General features: G+C 44.6%; 2 protein-coding genes across 3 annotated transcripts in view; both read right to left on the reverse strand.

Moving 5' to 3' along the window:
- Nucleotides 1–561: 561 nt before the first annotated feature.
- CRYL1 (crystallin lambda 1) overlaps nt 562–22,823 on the reverse strand; it is an 84,685-nt gene continuing 62,423 nt past the window's right edge. For both annotated transcript variants that reach the window (XM_048845360.2, XM_048845353.2), the window contains exons 6-8: nt 18,191–18,296; nt 5,245–5,351; nt 562–2,522 (exon numbers count right to left, since the gene is read on the reverse strand). In XM_048845360.2, coding sequence (XP_048701317.1) covers nt 2,409–2,522; nt 5,245–5,351; nt 18,191–18,296 — 327 coding nt within the window. In that variant the 3' untranslated portion in view covers nt 562–2,408. The remainder of the gene's footprint in view (nt 2,523–5,244; nt 5,352–18,190; nt 18,297–22,823) is intronic.
- On the reverse strand, nt 13,027–14,801 carry LOC142069390 (uncharacterized). Its single transcript, XM_075120264.1, has 2 exons — nt 14,171–14,801; nt 13,027–13,584 (listed from the first exon to the last, which is right to left on the reverse strand). The coding sequence occupies exons 1-2, from the start codon at nt 14,688–14,690 to the stop codon at nt 13,502–13,504; spliced, it is 603 nt and encodes a 200-aa protein (XP_074976365.1). The 5' UTR covers nt 14,691–14,801; the 3' UTR covers nt 13,027–13,501.

A 22,823-nucleotide genomic window follows, 5' to 3' on the forward strand; every position in this document is an offset into this window, starting at 1 on the left:
GTCCCTCCTTCCCAGGCTTTCCATGAGGCAATTTGACAGGAAGTTACTCACTGCTATTAAATGCCTCGCACTTGCACTAGGTGACAATAGTGCATACTTGGTAACTAGCATCCATTTCTCAGATTTGACGATTTGATTCCAAACTGACCTCAGCAACATTTTAAATCAGCACACTTACACCCCTAACAGAGTACACCATCTCAAACCAATGTTCAGTGTAACCAGAGTCATAACTAGGCATTTTAGCACCCAGTGTGAGCAACCATATTTGCACCCCCCAGGCGACGCAGTGGGGGACACGCAGTGTCATGTGCCCCACTGATTTTTTGGTTGCACCCCCGCCCAGTCCAGACAGGATGGGTGGTCCATTGAGGTGAGTCAGGAGGTGAAGTGGCATTCCCTCCCCGAGCCTCACCATACAGAGCTAGCCCCACCGAGCCCCATTGTGGCTGGTGTCAACGGCCTGAGTCGCCCGTGCAGCTTTGTGCCTTAGGTGGCTGCCCCACTTGCCCCACTGTGATTACGGCTCTGAGTGTAACCAGTAAAATATCACACAGGACCTTTGTGGAAGTCAGCATACTTCATTACAAGCTTTTATTCATAAGCAAAGAACAGAAATGGAGGCAGATATTTGATGATGTGATAGATTTTCAAAGATTTCAAAACAAGCTAACGCAGAGCAACTAACCAGCTAAGACATAATGAGACTGTTACTGTGGACATGCATATAGCAAAGAGGAACTAATCTTATGTTTAAAAAGAGTTATTAAAACCTCCTATGACCTTGTCTAGAATCGGGAGAAAGGTGTTTTTAAAATTATATTTGCTAACAGGATTTGAAGTGCCACGTAGCATAGCCACTGCTTCACACCTTGTACATTATGTGGTAATCTAGGTTACAATATGACCAGCTACTGGAATTTGAAGATGTTAAGCAGTGGCTACATTAAGTTCTATGTGGTGTTTCAAATCATTCTTATCTATTATTTATATTACACTAGTGTCCAAAGGTTCAAATCAAGATCAGGGCCCTACCATGCTAGGCACTATACAGACCCGTAACAAGGAACAGTCCCTGTCCCAAAGAATGAACTGTCTAAACGGACAATGGGTGAGAGACAACACAGAGGCACAGAGAGGAGATGTGACTCGCCCAAGGTCACACAGCATGTCAGTGGCACAGTTGGCAAGAGAACCCAGGTCTCGGATCAGTGCCCTGTCCACTAGACCCTACTGCCTCTTAAGTTAGCTAACAATTTAAAAATAACTCTAACCACCTTTTTATCTCTTCTAGAGAGGGCCTAAATGGGACACACTTATTTTAGGTAGCAATAAACCACTGTGACATCAAACTTCTCACTTTGGTCAGGGCAAAGTCACGGGCTATCAAGCGCACAGCCTGAAAAACTGGGTGAGGCTCTGATGAATTCTATAGGAGCTGGGGGGCAGGGAGGGATTCTGCTCTATTCGATTCAGATACTTATACCTTGCCTATCACCATGGTAACTAAGTGCCTAAGGGAGGGGGGAAGGGAAGGAAAAAGTAATTCTCTCACCAAGATTGTGAACAGCTACAGAGCTGGGTTGCAGCAACCCCTGAAGCTATCGTGCTCCTACTCTGTGGGGAGAATGACCAGTGGACCCCTCTCCTATTCTCCCTGGGAGGGGTGCAAGGACGTTCCCTGTATACATTCCACAAATTCTCCTCTCACCCCAATGCAGTCAAGTTAGACAGAGCTCATCATGCCCCCAGAAGGTTATGGAGAGCAGAATTTGTCCCATAATGACAAACAGCTGATGTTTGCCCGTTCCTGGATCCCAGCAAATGCAAGCGCTGCTGAGGCTACATATCTCCAAGCAAGATTATCAAATGTACAATTTTAAAAGCTATTGTTTGCCTGTCTATTATACAGTATTAATAATGTTGATGCTAGCTAGTATTAAAGAGACAAGGTATGTGAGGTAATATCTTTTATTGGACCAACTTCTGTTGGTGCGAGAGAAGTTTTTTGTGCTTACACAGAGCTCTTCTTCAGGTCTCTCTCACCAGCAGAAGTTGGCCCAATAAAAGATATTACCTCACTCACTCACCTTGTCTCGCTAATATCCTGGAACTGACAGGGCTACAACAAAATCTGCATAAGCTAGTATTAAAGCATTTAGAATAATCAGATAAAAAGTTTTTTTATGAATTAGTTTCTTAAGCAGTTCCTGTCACAAATTAATAACGTAATGACAATTTGGATCACATTTTGAATCAGCCTCTGCATTCGCACAAGGGCAAAAATCATTGCTTGCATATTGAGTCACCTGTTCTGCAAATACAGACTTTTGCCTGTGGAAATGGAAGCAACCACTTTTGTGGAGACCTGCGGATAATTTGCCTTTGTGTATTACAGAGGATGCAACTCAGTTGGATTTCATTTGTTTTTTCAATTTGGCAAGACCCATCAGACATTCATCTCTCCCTGCTCTCCTGGCATTTAGATGTTCTGGATCAGCTGGAGTTTTTTCACTCATGGCCTGAAATAAAGAAAACAGAAGATTAAACCTCCTGTTGCATGTTGGAAATTTCTTACCAAGATTGTTTTTGTCGGTTTTCTCCCCTCTTCAGATTAACATCCATGCTGGTAATTGTCATACGGGTTCTGATTCTGTTGACAACAGACAGTAGGGTCACAAGGGCCATTAGTTGCCTGTTTAAGGCCAACATGCCTCTTTTTCATGGAAAGGAGGATACCGTTAATTCATACCTTTTTTCCTTTTTGCAGGCTGTCCAATCCACTAGTTAGAAGTTAGTTAATCTCTACGGTGGACAGTGAGGATCTGACAGGGTGGACAGTGAGAAAGACCTGAAGTACTTGGAGGTGGGAGCTCTCACCTTTCACTGTAGTTTGGAGAACATTCTAGCCTAATATTGTGTGTCTCCACTAGAAACGCTACCATGGCAGTGTTGTAATGTAAACACTTCTTATGGTGATTGAAGAGGTTCTTCCATTACTGTCATAAATCCATCTCGCTGAGAGCCAGCAGCGAGGTTGATGGAACAATTCTTCTGGTAACCCAGTGCTGTCTACCTCTGGGGCTTAGGTTATCTTAACTCCATCTCTCAGGGATTTAACTTTCTCACAGCCCTGAGCAGCATAGCTAGGTCAACCTAACATTCTAGTATACACCAGCTCTCACACAGGGCCATGTAAGTCTATCAGCAGCAACTTGGCATTAACCTGTCTGCTTGGTTTGCCCATCAGGCAGCTGTCAAGTCCTTCTGACAAAACCCTTTTATTAACTTGGAAGGAGGAGATCCAGCCTTGGCCTTTTAGGCAGCTAGATACGTGCTCTAATCCAAGTACACATGTAGGAGTTTGAAGACTTGATTTTTTTTTTACTCCTCATAAACCACGTTTATGAAGGTGTCATTTTTTAGGAGTGCAGCCTTAGAGACATAAAATTATAAGGTAAGGCACATCCAAGAAATGAAGCTATCACTTTTTGCAAGCGTGGGGTCAGGAGCAGGCTGAAATTATTAAATGGGTTTCCAGTGCTAGAAACCATGACAAGGTGGCAGGCTGCACCTAGAGGCTAAAAACAATACCTAAAACAACATGCAGGAAAGTGGACCCTAGTGTTTGAGTGCAAGGATTAAGGACCTGAAGATCTATATGTTAAATGGATCACTGCAAGAAGAGCAACAGTAGGTAATAAGCTCGTGCCAGCTTCATGTTACTGACTGATGTGCTCTTAGAGAGGGAAGTATTTCTGAAAGTGCAGAGGCAGACCCCATGCCATCTTTGCCAAAAGGAGCGGCCCACAGTTCAGAAATTTAAAAGATAAACAATTAGCAATATAACAGAAGCTGGATAAAACTCGGGCCCAAGTCATTTGCAGCACTGTTGTTGCCAGGAATAATAATTCACAAGTTGCAGTTATTCTAGAGCAACATGGGGGGCAGAAAGCAGCATAAAAAGTGTTTAATGTTTTGCCATTGGGGAAGGTTCCTTGTAAGCCTAGTTTTGTCCATGTCTTTGATGAAGCCCAAGGAAAAAGGAGAAAGAATCAGCATGAGGCCAAATGGGAATATAGCACTCTGAGAAGATCACAAAACTCTGTTTTTGTGCTTTTCATTTATAGAGGCATTAAGAAGGATGATAGATGGAAAGGCATAGTTTGCTATCTATTGTTGCTTCCTGATTTATACTGATTCAGCAATAAACCCATGGGGTGATTATATATTTGAAATCACACTGGTGAAGAACTCAGATGCAAGATAAACAACCTGGGCCCCAATCCAGCCATGCACATAAGGAGGTGCTTAACTTTAAGCGTGTGAATAATCAAGTTAGCCGTCTAACTGCTTTGCAGATTAGGGTTTTAGTTAGTAGAATATATAAATACAAGAATAAAAACAAGAAACTGTTATTAAATATTATTCATAACTTGTCACATAGGTATGCCAACAATCAGACCTCCAAGTTCAGCTCATCAGAACAGATAGATGGGAACAAAACCTACAGAAAGCAGCTCTCTTACTGTTGTGTACAACCACTAATTATCTATGAACACTATGAGATGCATCTACACTAGCTCTCAGAGTTCTACCAAGGCATAGTGAAAAGCTTATAATAATGCTACGTAGCTCTTAGATAGTACTTAAGGGTAAGCATGTCAGGGTAGTTAAGCATGTCAGGGTGGTGGAATCGCCTTCCTTAGATATTTTTAAGGTCAAGCTTGACAAAGCCCTGGCTGGGGTGATTTAGTTGGGGATTGGTCCTGCTTTGAGCAGGGGGTTGGACGAGATGACCTCCTGAGGTCCCTTCCAACCCTGATATTCTATGATTCTATAAGCACTGGAACAAATTATCTAGAGAGGTTCTGGGATCTCCATTATTGGAGGTTTTTAAGAACATATTAGACAAACGCCTGTGAGGGATGGTCCAGAGATAATACTTAGTCCTGCCTCAGTGCAGGGGGCTAGACCAGATGACTTATTTAGATCCCTTCTAGTCCTACATTTCTATGATTTTTCATCCATAGATCTCAAAACGCTTTGCAATGGGATTTACATTATGTGAATTCTATTTTATCATTTTCAATCAGTGCAAGTGTATACCCCCACTGTGAAATACAGATCAGAGGCACTTCGAAGAGTCACTCAAACAAGTGATCACTTCAAAGAAATTAAAGCCAACATTTGTTATTTTGATTGTCCTTATGACATCACATCAATCCAGTCTTGTACACTCACCTGGCTGATTTGCTGCTCAATTTCACCTGAAAAATCTGGTACTGGCCCAAAGGTGTTCAGAACATGTATCATTCCTTCACGGTATCTTTCACAATAATTTGTCATTCCTAAAACAGGAGTGAAAAAATGTATTTGGTCTGTTCCAAAATATAAATTCCTACAGTTTGTTTCAATAATATAAAACTTTGTGCTTAAGGACTGTCTGGGTAGATATAAAGTACTTTCAGCACTAGTAGCATATACATATACACACACACACACACCATGTTTAAGAAAAACACTTAAATTTGCAAAGTCGAGTCCTCCAAAGTTAGGAAATGTCAGATTTAGGATTGCCTGTGCAACTTTCATTCACCCCCACTTATGCATTTTTATTTATTCTTTTCCAAGGGATCCCTGCCTCATTCAGTGCACAGGAGAAATGGCGCTCTGGGAATGACTCAAGTTTTCACAGGGAATGAGGCTGTTGCTTGTAGGACCCCGGCGTCATTTGCTACAGAAGTTGACAGGTACGTATGTAGTGAAGGAGACAGGAGAGAACTGCTGTACAATCTTTGCTGTTGCAAGTTGAATTGGTTACCAGTAGCTTGTAGATTTCTACAAAGTGATTTGCAAAGCTGGAGTTTCAGGAGTAAGTTGGGGCATAGGCGCCGACTCCGTGGGTGCTCTGGGGCTGGAGCATCCACAGGGAAAAATTGGTGGGTGCTCTGCAGCCACCGGCAGCTCCCTGCCCCAGCTCACCTCACCTCCTCCCCTGAGCGCGCCTTCCCCGCTTCTCCTCCCAGCACTTGCTGCTGCGAAACAGCTATTTTGCAGCGTAACAAGCTGTGGGAGGGATGGGGGGAGGAGGGGGAATGCAGCACACTCAGGGGAGGAAGCGGGGAAGAGGCGGGGCCAGGGCAGGGATTTGGGGAAGGAGTCCAACAGGGGCAGGGAGAGGGCAGAGTTGGGGCGGGGACTTTGGGGACGGGGTTGGAATGGGGGCGGGGAAGGGGTGGAGTCGGGGTGGGGCCGGGGCTGGGTGGAGGGCACGAGCACCCACTGGCGCCAGGAGAAGTTGGCGCCTATGAGTTGGGTGCGGTTTCCCGGCAGATTGGGACAAAGCATGGAAAGGAGCCATGGGATAGAGAGACACTGCCACTGGGGAGAGGGGTTGGAAAACAGTGACACTGGACAAAGACAGAAAGGATAGTCTCATGGTTAAGACTGTTGAAAGCCACCCAGGAGAACTGGATGCTATCCCAGCCGCTCTCACTAAGTTCCTATATAATGCTGGGCAAGTCACATAGGCTATGTTTTCAATTTTCACTGCAAAGAAAGGACTATTTTTACACTGAGATAGCTAACAAGATGTCTTCACTAGGATTATATATTGAGAGAGCTAAGGCACTGTAATTTCTACCTCGAGGTAGTTAGTTAAGGTCAACCCTATACTGCCTGCCTCATGAAGGCACTTTACCAAAGGGTGTCACTACTGGCAGATCAGTTTGCTCCCTTTCCCCAGACACAAACAGGCGAGTGTTTGACTCACAGTGGAGAGACTCATGTGTCCTCTTGTACTCAGTTTTTGAAAACCCAAGGAGCTAGTGTGGTGTAAACCTGGATATCTATGGTGAAGGTGGAACTGATGCAGGATTGAGGAAGGGGTGCCTAGGAAAAGAATGTCTGACACAGATCTTTAAAATAATTTAAAGACTTGTACTTTTTTCTTCAGTCACCCCAAAATGAGATGTTTCACAAAAATATGTATAAACCTGGTTCCTGCCCAAATAAGCATGGAATCTACAGTCAACACAGCACCATGACTAAGGGTCACAAATAGAGCTGGCTGAAAAGGGGGACACCTTTCCACACTTTTCATGTTTTTAAGAAAAAGTTTAATCCCAAAAAGAGATGAAACATTAAAAACACGAAACTTTTTGCAGAAAGGGATTTTAAGAAAAATTCCATTTCAGGAGAGCCTAAACAGAACTTTTCAGCTTTACTGATCCTACTAAAGTGAGAAATAAATGATTGGCCGATGAGAGGATATTTCATGGCATGATCAGATAAATTAGTACTCAAATCATTCATTAGGCACTGCCATAATAGAGGCACAAAAGTTCTTCCTCACTCTAGAGTGGATCATATTAAGTTTGGAAAACTCTCACCTTTTGCAACCATCTAGAACTTGATGAAAACTAGTTCCCTACATGGTAGCACAAAACACTTCACCACTGAACCAGTGGGCAGGACAATAGAAATCATCTACACTGTTGAGTGAAATGTATTAATAACAAGCATACATTTCAACTATAGCTGAGTATATAAAAGCCACACCCAGCTATATTTTATGAAGCTCAGCAAAGAAAGTGACTCTGGATCATTGTTTGATGTTTCTTTTTCATTTTGATATTTAGTGCTTTTTACATTTCACACCCTGTTCACCACAACCCTACCCATCTTGGAGAGATTTCTAAAATGAGCAAGAATGCCCACTAGTGGTAGAAAAATCATAAGTTTCACCATAAAGTTGAGGCCATGTGCTGCTCTTAATCTCTATCCAACTCCTGCTGATAGAAGTGGAAATCCTCACAGTGGATGGTGGACAGCACATAACCCTAAAACTGCATATTATTATTTTTACTCTCACACTATTTAGAAGTCCCTCGTAGTCTCAATACCCAGCACATGTTCTAGAGCATTGCCTCCCAAATGATGGGTCCCGACCCACCAGTAGGTTGCAGGAAGGGTTAGGTTGGTCACGCATGTCCTAGAGCTGCCCTCTGCAGCCCCCTATCCCACTACTCTTACATCTCCTGGGCAGCAGACAGCACTATGGGGAGCGGGGTCTGGGTGGCAGCACCAGCAACATGGAGGAAGCACCTTTGGGCACAGGTGGGACAGGAAAAGGATGCTGACTGTCTGCTTGTTGCTGCCTGGATCCTGCTCTGACTTCCCCTGGGCAATGGGCAGCAGTGCGGAGAATTGGAGCCAGGCAAGGGCAGCAGCAACGTGGGCGGAAACAGCTGGGCCAGCAAGCAGCCTGTTCATGCTCCAGAAGAACTCCCACATGCTCTCACGCAGCAAGCAGCAGTGTGGGGAGCAGATTATAGGGGGTGCCGGGGCCTGGCAGGAGTAATGGCTGGTCCCCTCAAAAGAGAGAAAATGCAGTTGGTGTGTCACCTTAGTAAACAGTTTGGAAACCACTGTGCTAGAGTTAGGGCCAGATTCTGGTTTTGCATTTCACTAGTATAAATTTGGAGTAACTACACTGAAACAACTGAAATCAGAAGAGCCCATATCCCCCCATACCCTTTTTACAGATTTAAGCATTTAAAAATTATATTTATGACCACTTATTCTCTTGTTTGACAGCTGATTTTTCACAAAGATTGAAGTAACTCTGAAAGCTTAAAAACAAACATATAATCTTACAGAGTCTGGACAAACTTCAACAGATTAACAGATAGCTCATTACACATACAAGGAGGTACTGTGTGTATTAAAATAATACTGTGATAGATAAATGAGAAAAGACTCTAAAGTACGATATTGATGTTTATTGCCAGGTAAAGGGCTGATGGCATTTCTGTGTGGTGGTACCATGCCAAATCTTAAAATAACCAACTCAGCGGTAAGGAACTTATTGGATCTGAAATCAACATTCACTATCATCATGTTAAGTTGAATGTCCATAGTACCTCCCTTGTTTTTATGGGCTTCCTTTCTGTCTGTTCCCATTCAGTTCTCAAGTTTCTGCCTCAATGCCATTAGTGACTTGAGATAGGCATTTTATTCTGTATTCAAGACTATTGGCACAGTACTGTATGTTCAAATCTCTTGCTTGAATAATAGGGTAAAGTGATCTAGGTAATAGCCTTTGGTCAGTCAATTTGCAAAAATGGGGGAAAAGAAAATAAGAGACAGAGTAAGGGAGGTTAGGGGGTCGGAGCATTTGCAGGTGGGTGGTTTGTAGGAAGACCTTCGGGTATCCTTCCCACAACCAAACCAACACTGTCCTCCAGGAGTATCCTTATGAGTCAGGTTCTCCTCTCCCAAAAGAGAAGACTATCACTTCCTCCACTTCCAAAATAAATCCCTCTCTTCCCACATCCAAAATTTCATCCTTCACGCCCCTCCCAAAGAATTCCATTTTTATCCTCACTAATTCTTCCTGTATCTCACCTCAGCTTCTCACCTCCCAAATCCTATGTTGATTCCCTCTTTGCTTACTGACCTGAAGCAAGGCTAGGCATCAGACGAGCTGCTAGGGTGGATTTCTGGCTGAAGAGAGATGCTGGCTGGCTGGCTGCAAGCAGCTGTTGTTGGGTTGGTGGGATCTGCTGGGCTAGGGAGACTGGTAAGAGGAAGGGAGAGTTCACCTACACCTCACCCTCTCCCCATTTGTTGCAAATTGGAAGATGAAGCTAGTGCTGTAGGTCCAGGAGATCTATCCTGGGGAAGGAAGAGGGCCCTAACACTGCTAGTTCTCACACTATCTAAAGCAGTGTTGGAAGAGCAAGGAGAAAGCTGGTACAGAATTGAAGCTGATGTCCATTGGTTGCAATGAGGCATGGCATCCAGCAAACGACGCTGTTAAATGCTCTCTGACAAGAGCAATCAGTGGCAGCACTGTCTGCTGGATCCTATATAAGCAGATGCTTTGCACTCCCAGCCTGCATCAGCAGGACTGGGAGCAGATCAACACTCCAGATGATGAAAGGAACCAAGCAACCAGCGAGGGGGCGGGGGGGGGAACCTTTTGCAGTGATAATCAAGGAGGGCCATTTCCATCAGTTGACAAGAACGTCTGAGGAACAGTGGGGGGTGGGGGTGGGGGGAATAAACATGGGGAAATAGTTTTACTTTGTGTAATGACCCACTCCCAGTCTCTATTCAAGCCTAAATTAATTGTATCCAGTTTGCAAATTAATTCCAATTCAGCAGTCTCTTGTTGGAGTCTGTTTTTGAAGTTTTTTTGTTGAAGAATTGCCACTTTCTTTTTAAAGTGAGCTGTAGCTCACAAAAGCTTATGCTCAAATAAATTTGTTAGTCTCTAAGGGTATGTCTACACTACGAAATTAGGTCGAATTTATAGAAGTCGGTTTTTTAGAAATCGGTTTTATATATTCGAGTGTGTGTGTCCCCACAGAAAATATTCCAAGTGCATTAAGTGCATTAACTCGGCGGAGTGCTTCCACAGTACTGAGGCAAATGTCGACTTCCGGAGCGTTGCACTGTGGGTAGCTATCCCACAGTTCCCGCAGTCTCCGCTGCCCATTGGAATTCTGGGTTGAGATCCCAATGCCTGATGGGGCTAAAACATTGTTGCGGGTGGTTCTGGGTACATATCGTCAGGCCCCCGTTCCCTCCTTCCCTCCATGAAAGAAAGGGCAGACAATCGTTTCGCGCCTTTTTTCCTGAGTTACCTGTGCAGACACCATACCATGGCAAGCATGGAGCCCGCTCAGCTCACTGTCACTGTATGTCTCCTAGGTGCTGGCAGACGCGGTACTGCATTGCTACACAATAGCAGCAACCCATTGCCTTGTGGCAGCAGACGGTGCAATAGGACTGGTAGCCGTCATCGTCATGTCCGAGGTGCTCCTGGTCGCCTGTGTGAGGTCGATCAGGAGCGCCTGGGCAGACATGGGCGCAGGGACTAAATTTGGAGTGACTTGATCAAGTCATTCTCTTTAGTCCTGCAGTCAGTCGTATTGAACCATCTTATGGTGAGCAGGCAGGCGATACGGATTGCTAGCAGTCCTATTGCATCATCTTCTGCCGGGCAGGCAAGAGATGAGGATGGCTAGCAGTCCTATTGTACCATCTTCTGCCGAGCAGCCATGAGATGTGAATGGCATGCAGTCCTTCTGCACCGTCTGCTGCCAGCCAAAGATGTAAAAGATAGATGGAGTGTATCAAAACAAGAAATAGACCAGATTTGTTTTGTACTCATTTGCTTCCACACACACCCCCGTCTAGGGGACTCATTCCTCTAGGTCACACTGCAGTCACTCACAGAGAAGGTGCAGTGAGGTAAATCTAGCCATGTATCAATCAGAGGCCAGACTAACCTCCTTGTTCCAATAAGAACAATAACTTAGGTGCACCATTTCTTATTGGAACCCTCCGTGAAGTCCTGCCTGAAATACTCCTTGATGTAAAGCCACCCCCTTTGTTGATTTTAGCTCCCTGAAGCCAACCTGTAAGTCATGTTGTCAGTCGCCCCTCCCTCCGTCAGAGCAACGGCAGACAATCGTTCTGCGCCTTTTTTATGTGCGGATGCCATACCAAGGCAAGCATGGAGGCTGCTCAGCTCACTTTGGCAATTAGGAGCACATTAAATACCATACGCATTATCCAACAGTATATGCAGCACCATAACCTGGCAGAGCGATACCGGGCGAGGAGGCGACGTCAGCACGGTCACGTGAGTGATCTGGACACAGATTTCTCTGAAAACATGGACCCTGCCAATGCATGCATCATGGTGCTAATGGGGCAGGTTCATGCTGTGGAACGCTGATTCTGGGCTCAGGAAACAAGCACAGAGTGGTGGGACCGTATAGTGTTGCAGGTCTGGGACGATTCCCAGTGGCTGCGAAACTTTCGCATGCGTAAGGGCACTGTCATGGAACTTTGTGACTTGCTTTCCCCTGCCCTGAAGCACATGAATACCAAGATGAGAGCAGCCCTCACAGTTGAGAAGCGAGTGGCGATAGCCCTGTGGAAGCTTGCAACGCCAGACAGCTACCGGTCAGTTGGGAATCAGTTTGGAGTGCGCAAATCTACTGTGGGGGCTGCTGTGATGCAAGTAGCCCACGCAATCAAAGATCTACTGAAATCAAGGGTAGTGACCCTGGGAAATGTGCAGGTCATAGTGGATGGCTTTGCTGCAATGGGATTCCGTAACTGTGGTGGGGCCATAGACGGAACCCATATCCCTATCTTGGCACCGGAGCACCAAGCCCGCGAGTACATAAACCGCAAGGGGTAATTTTCAATAGTGCTGCAAGCTCTGGTGGATCACAAAGGACGTTTCACCAACATCAACGTGGGATGGCCGGGAAAGGTGCATGACGCTCGCATCTTCAGGAACTCTGGTCTGTTTCAAAAGCTGCAGGAAGGGACTTTATTCCCAGACCAGAAAATAACTGTTGGGGATGTTGAAATGCCTATAGTTATCCTTGGGGACCCAGCCTACCCCTTAATGCCATGACTCATGAAGCCGTACACAGGCAGCCTGGACAGTAGTCAGGAGCTGTTCAACTACAGGCTGAGCAAGTGCAGAATGGTGGTAGAATGTGCATTTAGACGTTTAAAGGCACGCTGGCGCAGTTTACTGACTCGCTTAGACCTCAGCGAAACCAATATTCCCACTGTTATTACTGCTTGCTGTGTGCTCCACAATATCTGTGAGAGTAAGAGGGAGACGTTTATGGCGGGGTGGGAGGTTGAGACAAATCGCCTGGCTGCTGGTTACGCGCAGCCAGACACCAGGGTGGTTAGAAGAGCACAGGAGGGCGCGGTAGGCATCAGAGAAGCTTTGAAAACCAGTTTCATGACTGGCCAGGCTACAGTGTGAAAGTTCTGTTTGTTTCTCCTTGATGAAACCCCCCCGCCCCTTGGTTCACTCTACTTCCCTGTAAGCTAACAACCCTCCCCTCCTCCCTTCGATCACCGCTTGCAGAGGTAATAAAGTCATCGTTGCTTCACATTCATGCATTCTTTATTCATTCATCACACAAATAGGGGGATGACTACCAAGGTAGCCCAGGAGGGGTGGTGGAGGAGGGAAGGAAAATGCCACACAGCACTTTAAAAGTTTACAACTTTAAAATTTATTGAATGCCAGCCTTCTGTTTTTTGGGCAATCCTCTGTGGTGGAGTGGCTCATTGGCCGGAGGCCCCCCCATCACGTTCTTGGGCGTCTGGGTGTGGAGGCTATGGAACTTGGGGAGGAGGGCGGTTGGTTACAGAGGGGCTGTAGTGGCAGTCTGTGCTCCAGCTGCCTTTGCTGCAGCTCAACCATACACTGGAGCATACTGGTTTGGTCCTCCAGCAGCCTCAGCATTGAATCCTGCCTCCTCTCATCACGCTGCCGCCACATTTGAGCTTCAGCCCTGTCTTCAGCCCGCCACTTACTCTCTTCAGCCGCCACCTCTCCTCCCGGTCATTTTGTGCTTTCCTTCACTCTGACATTATTTGCCTCCACGCATTCGTCTGTGCTCTGTCAGTGTGGGAGGACAGCATGAGCTCAGAGAACATTTCATCACGAGTGTGTTTTTTTTTCCTTTCTAATCTTCACTAGCCTCTGGGAAGGAGAAGATCCTGTGATCATTGAAACACATGCAGCTGGTGGAGAAAAAAAAAGGGACAGCGATATTTAAAAAGACACATTTTATAAAACAGTGGCTACACTCTTTCAGGGTAAACCTTGCTGTTAACATTACATACATAGCACATGTGCTTTCGTTACAAGGTCGCATTTTGCCTCCCCCCACCGCGTGGCTACCCCCTCAACCCTCCCCCTCCCCGTGGCTAACAGCGGGGAACATTTCTGTTCAGCCACAGGCAAACAGCCCAGCAGGAATGGGCACCTCTGGGTGTCCCCTGAAGAAAAGCACCCTATTTCAATCAGGTGACCATGAATGATATCTCACTCCCTGAGGATAACACAGAGAGATAAAGAACGAATGTTGTTTGAACGCCAGCAAACATACACTGCAATGTTTTGTTGTACAATGATTCCCGAGTACGTGTTACTGGCCTGGAGTGGTAAAGTGTCCTACCATGGAGGACGCAATAAGGCTGCCCTCCCCAGAAACCTTTTGCAAAGGCTTTGGGAGTACATCTAGGAGAGCCGCGAATGCCAGGACAAATTAATCATTAAACATGCTTGCTTTTAAACCATGTATAGTATTTTAAAAGGTACACTCACCGGAGGTCCCTTCTCCGCCTGCCGGGTCCAGGAGGCAGCCTTGGGTGGGTTCGGGGGGTACTGGCTCCAGGTCCAAGGTGAGAAACAGTTCCTGGCTGTCAGGAAAACCGGTTTCTCCGCTTGCTTGCTGTGAGCTATCTACAACCTCATCATCATCATCATCTTCTTCGTCCCCAAAACCTGCTTCTGTGTTGCCTCCATCTCCATTGAAGGAGTCAAACAACATGGCTGGGGTAGTGGTGGCTGAACCCCCTAAAATGGCATGCAGCTCATCATAGAAGTGGCATGTTTGGGGCTCTGACCCAGAGTGGCCATTCGCCTCTCTGGTTTTCTGGTAGGTTTGCCTCAGCTCCTTAAGTTTCACGCGGCACTGTTTCGGATCCCTGTTATGGCCTCTGTCCTTCATGCCCTGGGAGATTTTGACAAAGGTTTTGGCATTTCGAAACTGGAACGGAGTTCTGATAGCACAGATTCCTCTCCCCATACAGTGATCAGATCCCGTACCTCCCATTCGGTCCATGCTGGAGCTCTTTTGCAATTCTGGGACTCCATCATGGTCACCTCTGCTGATGAGCTCTGCATGGTCACCTGCAGCTTGCCACGCTGGCCAAACAGGAAATGAGATTCAAAAGTTCGCGGTTCTTTTCCTGTCTACCTGGCCAGTGCATCTGAGTTGAGAGTGCTGTCCAGAGCGGTCACAATGGAGCACTCTGGGATAGCTCCCAGAGGCCAATACCGTCTAATTGTGTCCACAGTACCCCAAATTCGACCCGGCAAGGCCGATTTAAGCGCTAATCCACTTGTCAGGGGTGGAGTAAGGAAATCGATTTTAAGAGCCCTTTAAGTCGAAATAAAAGGCTTCATCGTGTGGACAGGTGCAGGTTTACATCGATTTAACGCTGCTAAATTTGACCTAAAGTCCTAGTGTAGACCAGGGCTAAGGTGCCACAAGTACTCCTTTTCTTTTTGTGAATACAGACTAACACGGCTGCTACTCTGAAACCTGTCATTATGCAAGGCACTGAATACTCACAGACACTTGTCAACTGGAAACACAAACCCAGTTGAAACAACAAGGAGTCGTTGTGACACCTTAGAGACTAACAAATTTATTTGGGCATAAGTTTTTGTGTGATAACACCCACTTCATCAGATGCATGGAGTGGAAAATACAGTAAGAAGGAATACTGTATTTTCCACTCTATACATCTGATGAAGTGGGTTATATCCCACGAAAGCTTATGCCCAAATAAATTTGTTAGTCTCTAAGGTGCCACAACGACTCCTCATTTTTTTTACTGGTGCAGACTAACACAGCTACCCCTCTGAAACCAAACCCAGTTGAGAAACACAGGCACAAGTGATCTTAATTGCATGACTGAAAGGAAAAGTTAACAAAGATGTAACAGATAAAGAAGCACACAGTTTCTGTGCCTTGCCATTTCATTACCTGTCTGCTGTACCAAGCTAAGAGAAAATATCAATGTGATTTATATGCAGAGTTATAAACCCTGAAGAGGAAGGAAAAACCGCAAGAAATCAGCAGATGAAAAATGAAAATATCTAGAATGGACCTTGCTCTCCAGAGTGGAGATGCAGCTTCGCAAGAGTACACAACACTAGACACTTTAAGTGGTGTTTAAGTTGATTGGTATGCAACTGGATTGGCAAATTGAAGGATCTACATTGAGGATCCATAATTCCATATTGGTACCAAAATTGCTTATTCAGAGAGTAGAGATGTAAGACAAGTTTCCATTCTGTGACTAACTGAAGATACAGACTTAGGATAAAATTTACAACTGTGCCATTACATTCTGTGATTATTTCACTACTGTGTGATTATATTTCATATATATTCTTGGTTTGCAGTGATTTGATTTTTATTTCTTGATATGGTCACATTTTGTGTTAACAATTCTTTAAAATTTTGTAAGCACCTTTATTTTCTGTCATTTACCATTTTTTGTTAATTTTATTGTGGTTAATAAAATTAACAAAATTCTAAAGGTATTTTAAATCTGTATTTTGGCTAAGCAAGCTCATGCTTCAGGGCTTCAGCCTCCACCTGCAGGAGTCAGGAAGGGATTCCCCCAGCGTATTCTGGGAGGTTTATTTTGTAAAATCTTCTAAAGCATCAAGGATGGTCCTGGCTGCAGACTGGACACTGGGTGGGGTGGGGTGGACCAGGGGATTCTCTCTTTCTCAGGTACATAGCTGGCTGGTTCTTGTTCACATTGTCGAGGTCTAACTGATAACCACATGTGGGGTCAGGAAGAAATTTTCCCTCAGGTCAGACTGGCAGTGACTTCAATGGTTTTCGCCCTCCTGTGAAGCATGTGGGTGTGGATCATTTGACAGAATTATCTGGGTATATCTCACTTAACCATTTCCCTTCCATTGTAGGGGCTTCAGGCACTGGTGCACCTCAGTCCCTCCTATTCTCTGCCTGTGGCATGTAATAGTTTAGTCTCCTGTGGGCTGTAACACTGTGGCCTAATTTCGGTTGTTGGGTTTAGTGTGCAGGTGATGGGTGGTGTTGGTGGCCTGTGACATACAGGAGGTCAGACTAGATGATCTGGTGGCCCCTTCTGGCCTTAATATCTATGACTATGACTAACACAATATCTTTAAAACATGTGAGAAACATCAAGTGGTATTGTTAATTGATCAACTGCAGTGGCTTAGGGCATTGCATATAACACTTATTGTACTCACAGCACCTAGACACATTTATCAAATTGGTATCAATGTGAACGAACCTAGAGCCCCTGCACACACCCGAAGAGAGTGATCTTGTATTTGCACCTCAGCCTCTGGTGAACTTTTCTGACTTGTTCTTCCGCTGCTGGCCCTAAAACTGGGCTAAATTACATGTAGGGGAATGTTTCCAAGGGATTGGGACAAAAATTAGTAACTCAGCCTAAATTACTGAGAGTTAAAAAACAGAAACTTAATCTAGACTCAGACAAAGAGTTGCTCAATATCCGCCCCTTCTGTGACAGATATGGCAATCTCCTGCAATATCCTTGAAAGCCCATATTGTGTTACGTTTATGTATTACGTCAGCCGGGATTGAATGTAACCTCCCTGGGGGAAGATGAGGCATATCACTGGGGTTCATTGTTTTAAATGGATGATTTATGTATGAATGTGTTCTGCTCCAGTGGGGAGCGCAGCTACCACAGCTCATCCAGGAAATAAACAGTGGGTACCAATTAAGGCAAATCAGCCAGGTGTAGCCTCCTCGAGAGGTACCACCTCCTGGCGAGCAAAGGCATATACCAGTTCAAACCACATTCTCCAGAGACCAACAGACACAAAAAGGACTTTTAGATAAATAGCCTGAGTTTAAACTGACTCAGGGCCTTCTTTCTGATCCAGCAAATGGCCAAGCAGGATTGGGGTGGAGGTAATCCTTGTGGAAGGATTGGAAGGAACTGACTTGCATAAGATTGATGGGTGACCTCTGGTAATCTGTTAACATGTATATAGGAACTTTTATCAGTTTTTATTATTGGTGTTTATATGTTTTCTCTGTAGTGCTATTACCTCAAGAATAAATGTGCTTGCTTAGAAACTGTGTGATAATTTATAACTGCAGAAAATACACTGGTTATAGCCTTCTTAAAGAAGGCAGGCACTGGCCTGTTTAGGCAGCCTGGCTTGTTGAGGATCACGTATAAATCCAGGGGAGCTATGCAGCCTAAAAACCCCAGTCAGGAGGGAGAGAGACGCAGGTCTCTCTCAAAGAAAGGTGATGACTGGGAGCCAGAAATCTTCAAGTGTTGCCCTCAAGGGACATGGAAGGGGGAATACATGTGCAGTTACCCTGAAACTGTAAAAGCTTTCATATGATTTCAAGACTTGAGACCTACCTTATTATGAAAAGAGAAAAGACATTTACAGTCAATTTTACACTGGTCTGAACTGTTAAGACAATATTAGCAAAGCTTTATGCAAGAAATCCTTGCCTTGAAAAGTATTATATTTAAGTCTTAAGGGATAAAAATTGCATACCTTCTGCATTGAGATGCATCGTTTCAAGCGGCCCTATAAATGCATACCGCATTCCCAATCCATCAGACATCACAAGGTCTAGATCAGCAGGAGATATTACTCCTTCCTAAGTGGCAAAAGAGGGACAGAAAAATCTCAAAGTGCACAGAATTTTACAGAATTTCACTTAGTTTCTTTATTTAGAATATAATCTGTTATAGCAACATAGAAAATACTACCGAATAGAAAAACAGATCCCCAGACACATCTCTCTTTAACAGGACTTATTGTTGTTTAGCATTTATACGTATTAGCTAATTTAAGAGGTGGGTTTTTGCATATGATTGTCATGTTTTAGCACCAAATTATATTCTTTGCAAATCTAAACAAATGAGTCTCTTCTGTGATCCCAGGGGTTGCTTAGGACAGTATTTATTTTTAAGGGGGAAATAACCAGAAAGAGATATGAAATTGCTTGAAGTTCTGTTTAAGTGTATTCATATTTTATTTATTCTCTTCCCCAACACCCCACCCCAAAAAATAAGGGAAGACCCCAAAACCACAAGAAGTAAAGGAATAGAAAAGGAAAGGAAGGAAGGGAAGGAGGCAGGAATGAGAAAAGAGAGCGACATCTCAGTTTCCATCCACTAGGGATTCACCAAAATTTTCTAAGAAGTCAGACCAAATCTTTTCAAATTTGTCTAAAGTTTCTCTTCTCCAAAACGTTACCCACTCTTTAGCTGTCAGGGCAACCAAGTTGCTGAGCCATACTTCTATCGCAGGAGGCAGTCTGCTCTTCCACCTAAGCAACATGAGTTATTTGGTTATAAGCAGTGCTCTAGAGAACCAAGCTTTCTATGAGTTGGAGAGTTTCCAAGATGATGGGATATATCCCAGAACACAATTCTGGGAATTAGTTTTTAAGGGGCTATCCATTATCTCTTCATCCTCCTGCCTACTTCTAGTCAAAAAGATTGTATCCTGGGACAGTCCCAGGATACGATGAGCCAGTGTGGCTCTGAGAGACCCACATCTCCAGCAGCAGTTTGTTCTGACAATGCCCAGGCACTGTAACCTATCCAAGGACCAATGTGAACAAAATATAATCTTCTGATGGATCAACCTTCATCACAGAGCAATAGTAGAGTTATTAATGTATTGCAAGACTGCTCCACATTGGCTAGGGTTCAAGATATACACAAATCTTAGTTCCAGGCCTGGAACAGACAATCTAAATTAGGGAAGTTCTTTTGGACCAGGAAGTTGTAACAGGCTATAGCTGGTTGGCTGACCCTATGGAGCTCTCTCCACAACAACAATTCTGGAGTTTCTCGTGCTCCCAGGGCATCAGGACCAAATATGTCCTTCAAGAGATGCTTAAGATGCAGGCAATGCCATGCAGCTGGACCAGGTAGGTTGTAATGTCGTTAGAGTGACTGGAATGGTAGCCAGTACACCTAACAAATTATTCTCCTGGCTGCTGGGAAGGTAGAAGAGTTGTCAGGCTTCTTCTACCTTTTTCTCTCCCTTCTTGCTGTTTGAGGGGAAAGGGATGCTATTCTCCTCCCCTCCTGGTGGCCTACCTCTTTTCCGTGGCTGATAAAGTTTGGTTGATGGAAGGAATTCCTTTTTACTACTCCCTCCTATAAAGCCTGAGCCTGTGAGCGCCCTCAAATCCCACTGCTTTCAGTGGGAGTTAAGGGCACTCAGTGTCTGTTAGGATGAGGCCCAACATGAGGGTTCCACCTGTCCTTTCGCTGAATGCTATGATTCAATCGCGAACTGAGGTCCAGAAACAAGAACTTCATTGCAAACCCAATAAAGGTATAATAGCAGGATGCTTTACCTCTCACATCATCTACAAGACTGGGTAAGTACACAACCACTGAAAAGCAAAGAACTGACAAGCTAATGACACCATAAGCCTTACTTGATGAGCACATCCTCACCGAGTACAAAGAAATGGAGATTTCAGCACCACAGCCTTAAAAGGAGCTCTTTAAAGGTCTTAATGTCAAATCTCAATTGGTTAGCAGGTGTTGATCCTGTTAGAGGATGTAGCACTCAGCTGATTCATTGTTACAGGTGGCTTGTTATTATTAACACCACCCTGTATATCAAGGAAAAGGACATACAATTATTTGTTTTACAGTAATGCCTAGATGCCCCAGCTAAGAACAGGTCCCTTCTCTGCTAGGCCCTGAAAAGCTTGCAGTCTAATTAGACAGGACAGACAATGGTGGAAGAAGTGTGATCTCCATTTTATAGACAGGGAACTGAGGGACAATGAAGTGACTTGTCCAAGGTCACACAGGAAGTCTGCGGCAGACCTGCGAACTGAACACAGGTCTCCAGAGTCCCAGCCTAGTGCTTCATCCACAAGATCATCCTTCATCTCTAGAGCAACTTAGAATCGCATTTTAAACTGAAACAATTTTTAAGTACTCCCAACTGTTTATGGAATTTTTGCGTTTGCAATCTGGGACAGATCAGTGAAGCCATGTTAACCACCCAAAACTGTTTGCAAATGGAAGTAGACTTTGGATGTAAACATAACAAATGACAATGTTTTAACAAAACATGGAGCTTTGATTAATGTTTCATTTAAATTAAAAACTGTAAACATAATGGTATAATATTTAACTCCAGCATCAGGCAGGATTCTCACAATAGCTCTGAATCACTGTAAGATCATTTTCAAATAAGAAATAAATTAGCCTCTCTGCTACTATAGACCACAATGCTGAGATATGAAGAGCAATACACTCAAAACCATTAAACTACAATTCTGCTCTCAGTCCATATCTTCCACAAACTTTATGGCTCGCTGAACCTGAAGACACTGTCTCGTCCAGTCAAAATGTTAATAAGAGAAGTAGATGGTCTTCCAGCTAGATGCATGACAGATTCCTTCAGCTGAGGTTTCACATTACCCTAGAGAAGTGGGCTCAGCTGTTCAGAGAAAAATGTTTTCTTCTCCACTGCTAGGCAGAGCACTATAAAAACAAAAGCCTTTGTTTCCTTAGCTTTATGACTTCTTTACAAATTAAAGAAAATCAAATAAGGAACCCACTAAACTAATTCCCTTAGGGAATGTTCCAGCTCCCATTTAAAGTGGAGGAGAGTGTTAGCTGGTGGAATGATTCAGCAAAGGGGAAAGGAAAAAAGCTGCAGTCAGCAAGGTGTTTTCCTCAAGGGTTGGTGCTTATGGGAAAAAAGTAAAGCACCACTGTGCTTGGGTGTGGAACCCAACCTTCCTGAAGGCATTGTCCCCCTCTGCCTCCCAAGCAGTCAGTGATAAGCCTGTCGGCTGAGCACTTATGCAAATGGCAAGAGGAAGCTGAGCTATAGTGAAATGCATGTTCATCTGGAGGTGGTGGTAACCCTGCAACATGCATAGTCATTGACTTTACTGGCAATAGGATCAGCGCCTTAGGTAGATCCTGCTTTCACCACAGTTGTTAATGATGCCTTCCTGGTTATGCTGCAGGGCCTTTGCTCCATCCTTGACCTTTAAGCTGCTTGTGATGCCACTAATCACATCCTCCTTGAAATTTTATTCTCCCTAGGCTGCTGCAATTCTGTCCCTTCCCAGTTCTTCCCTTATCTGTCTTGTTGCTCCTTCAGGGTCTCTGACTATTGCAGGGTTCTTCTTCCCTCTCTCACTGTCTGTGAGGAGAGGGGTCTCACAGAGCTCCACCTCTGGTCCCCAACTTCTCTCGTGAGCTTATTCACTGCATGGCTTTAACCACCATCCATATGCCTGTGACTCAGAAGTCTACCTTTACCCCATCTCTTCACCAAATCCCACATCTTGGCCCATCTCTCTGACAATGGCGTACCAGCAACGTAACTTTTGCATGGCCAGAACTGAATCTTACCTTTCCTCTCAAACCCTGCATCACCTCTTTCTTTGTTGACAGCATCACCATCCTCACTCAGGCCCGTACCTGAGATTTATCTTTGACTCAGTCCTCTCTCTGGCCCCTTTGTCCAAATCCACTGCTTCTTCCCCCACAACATGTTCAAGATCCAGCCATTTCTCTCTGAACATCACTAAGACCGTCATCCAGGTCCTCCTCTCCCAGCTTGACTATTGCCGCCTCCTCCTCTGGCCTCGCTGACACCTATCTCATCTTCATCAAGTCCATTAAAAACACAGCTTCCTGTCCTGTCATTCTGACTATGTCACTCTTCTCTTTGATCCCTCCACCAACTCCCCCGTGTTCCATTTAATCACATTCAAACTTCTTGTCTTTATCTTTAAGGCCCAGCACAGCTCCGCTCCTCCTTCCTTTTCTGCTCATGTACCTCACTCCATTGCCCCTTCATCCACCCCACGTCCCAACAACATTAGCCTCAGTCATCCATTTGTCCAATTTTTCCCACTGGCATCTTTGAACCTTCTTTCATGCCACCCTTCATGTATGGAACACCCTTCCCAAACTAGCCAGTGAAGCCACTACCTTGTCCTCCTTATTCTGTCTCAAACACTGTAATACAAATAAAACAACAGATAACAATGATTATAGAAATAAAGATCCCTGTCAATATTCAGGGAATGTCAAAGCTATTCAACTGAGAATGGAGAGGTACAGAGGCTAGGGAGTGAAGCCAGCGTACCTGGTTGCTATGAAAGCTAACTGAATGGACA

This window comes from Caretta caretta, chromosome 1 (assembly GCF_965140235.1).
Source record: "Caretta caretta isolate rCarCar2 chromosome 1, rCarCar1.hap1, whole genome shotgun sequence".
NCBI classification, from domain to species: domain Eukaryota; kingdom Metazoa; phylum Chordata; order Testudines; family Cheloniidae; genus Caretta; species Caretta caretta.

Excerpts from the sequence above, each read along its gene's own strand:
- LOC142069390 (XM_075120264.1), bottom strand. The coding sequence starts at position 14,690 with ATGGACCGAATGGGAGGTACGGGATCTGATCACTGTATGGGGAGAGGA. Across the intron at positions 13,585-14,170 it reads AGGCGGAGAAGGGACCTCCG|CTGCATGTGTTTCAATGATC; the intron begins GTGAGTGTACCT and ends TTTCTCCACCAG.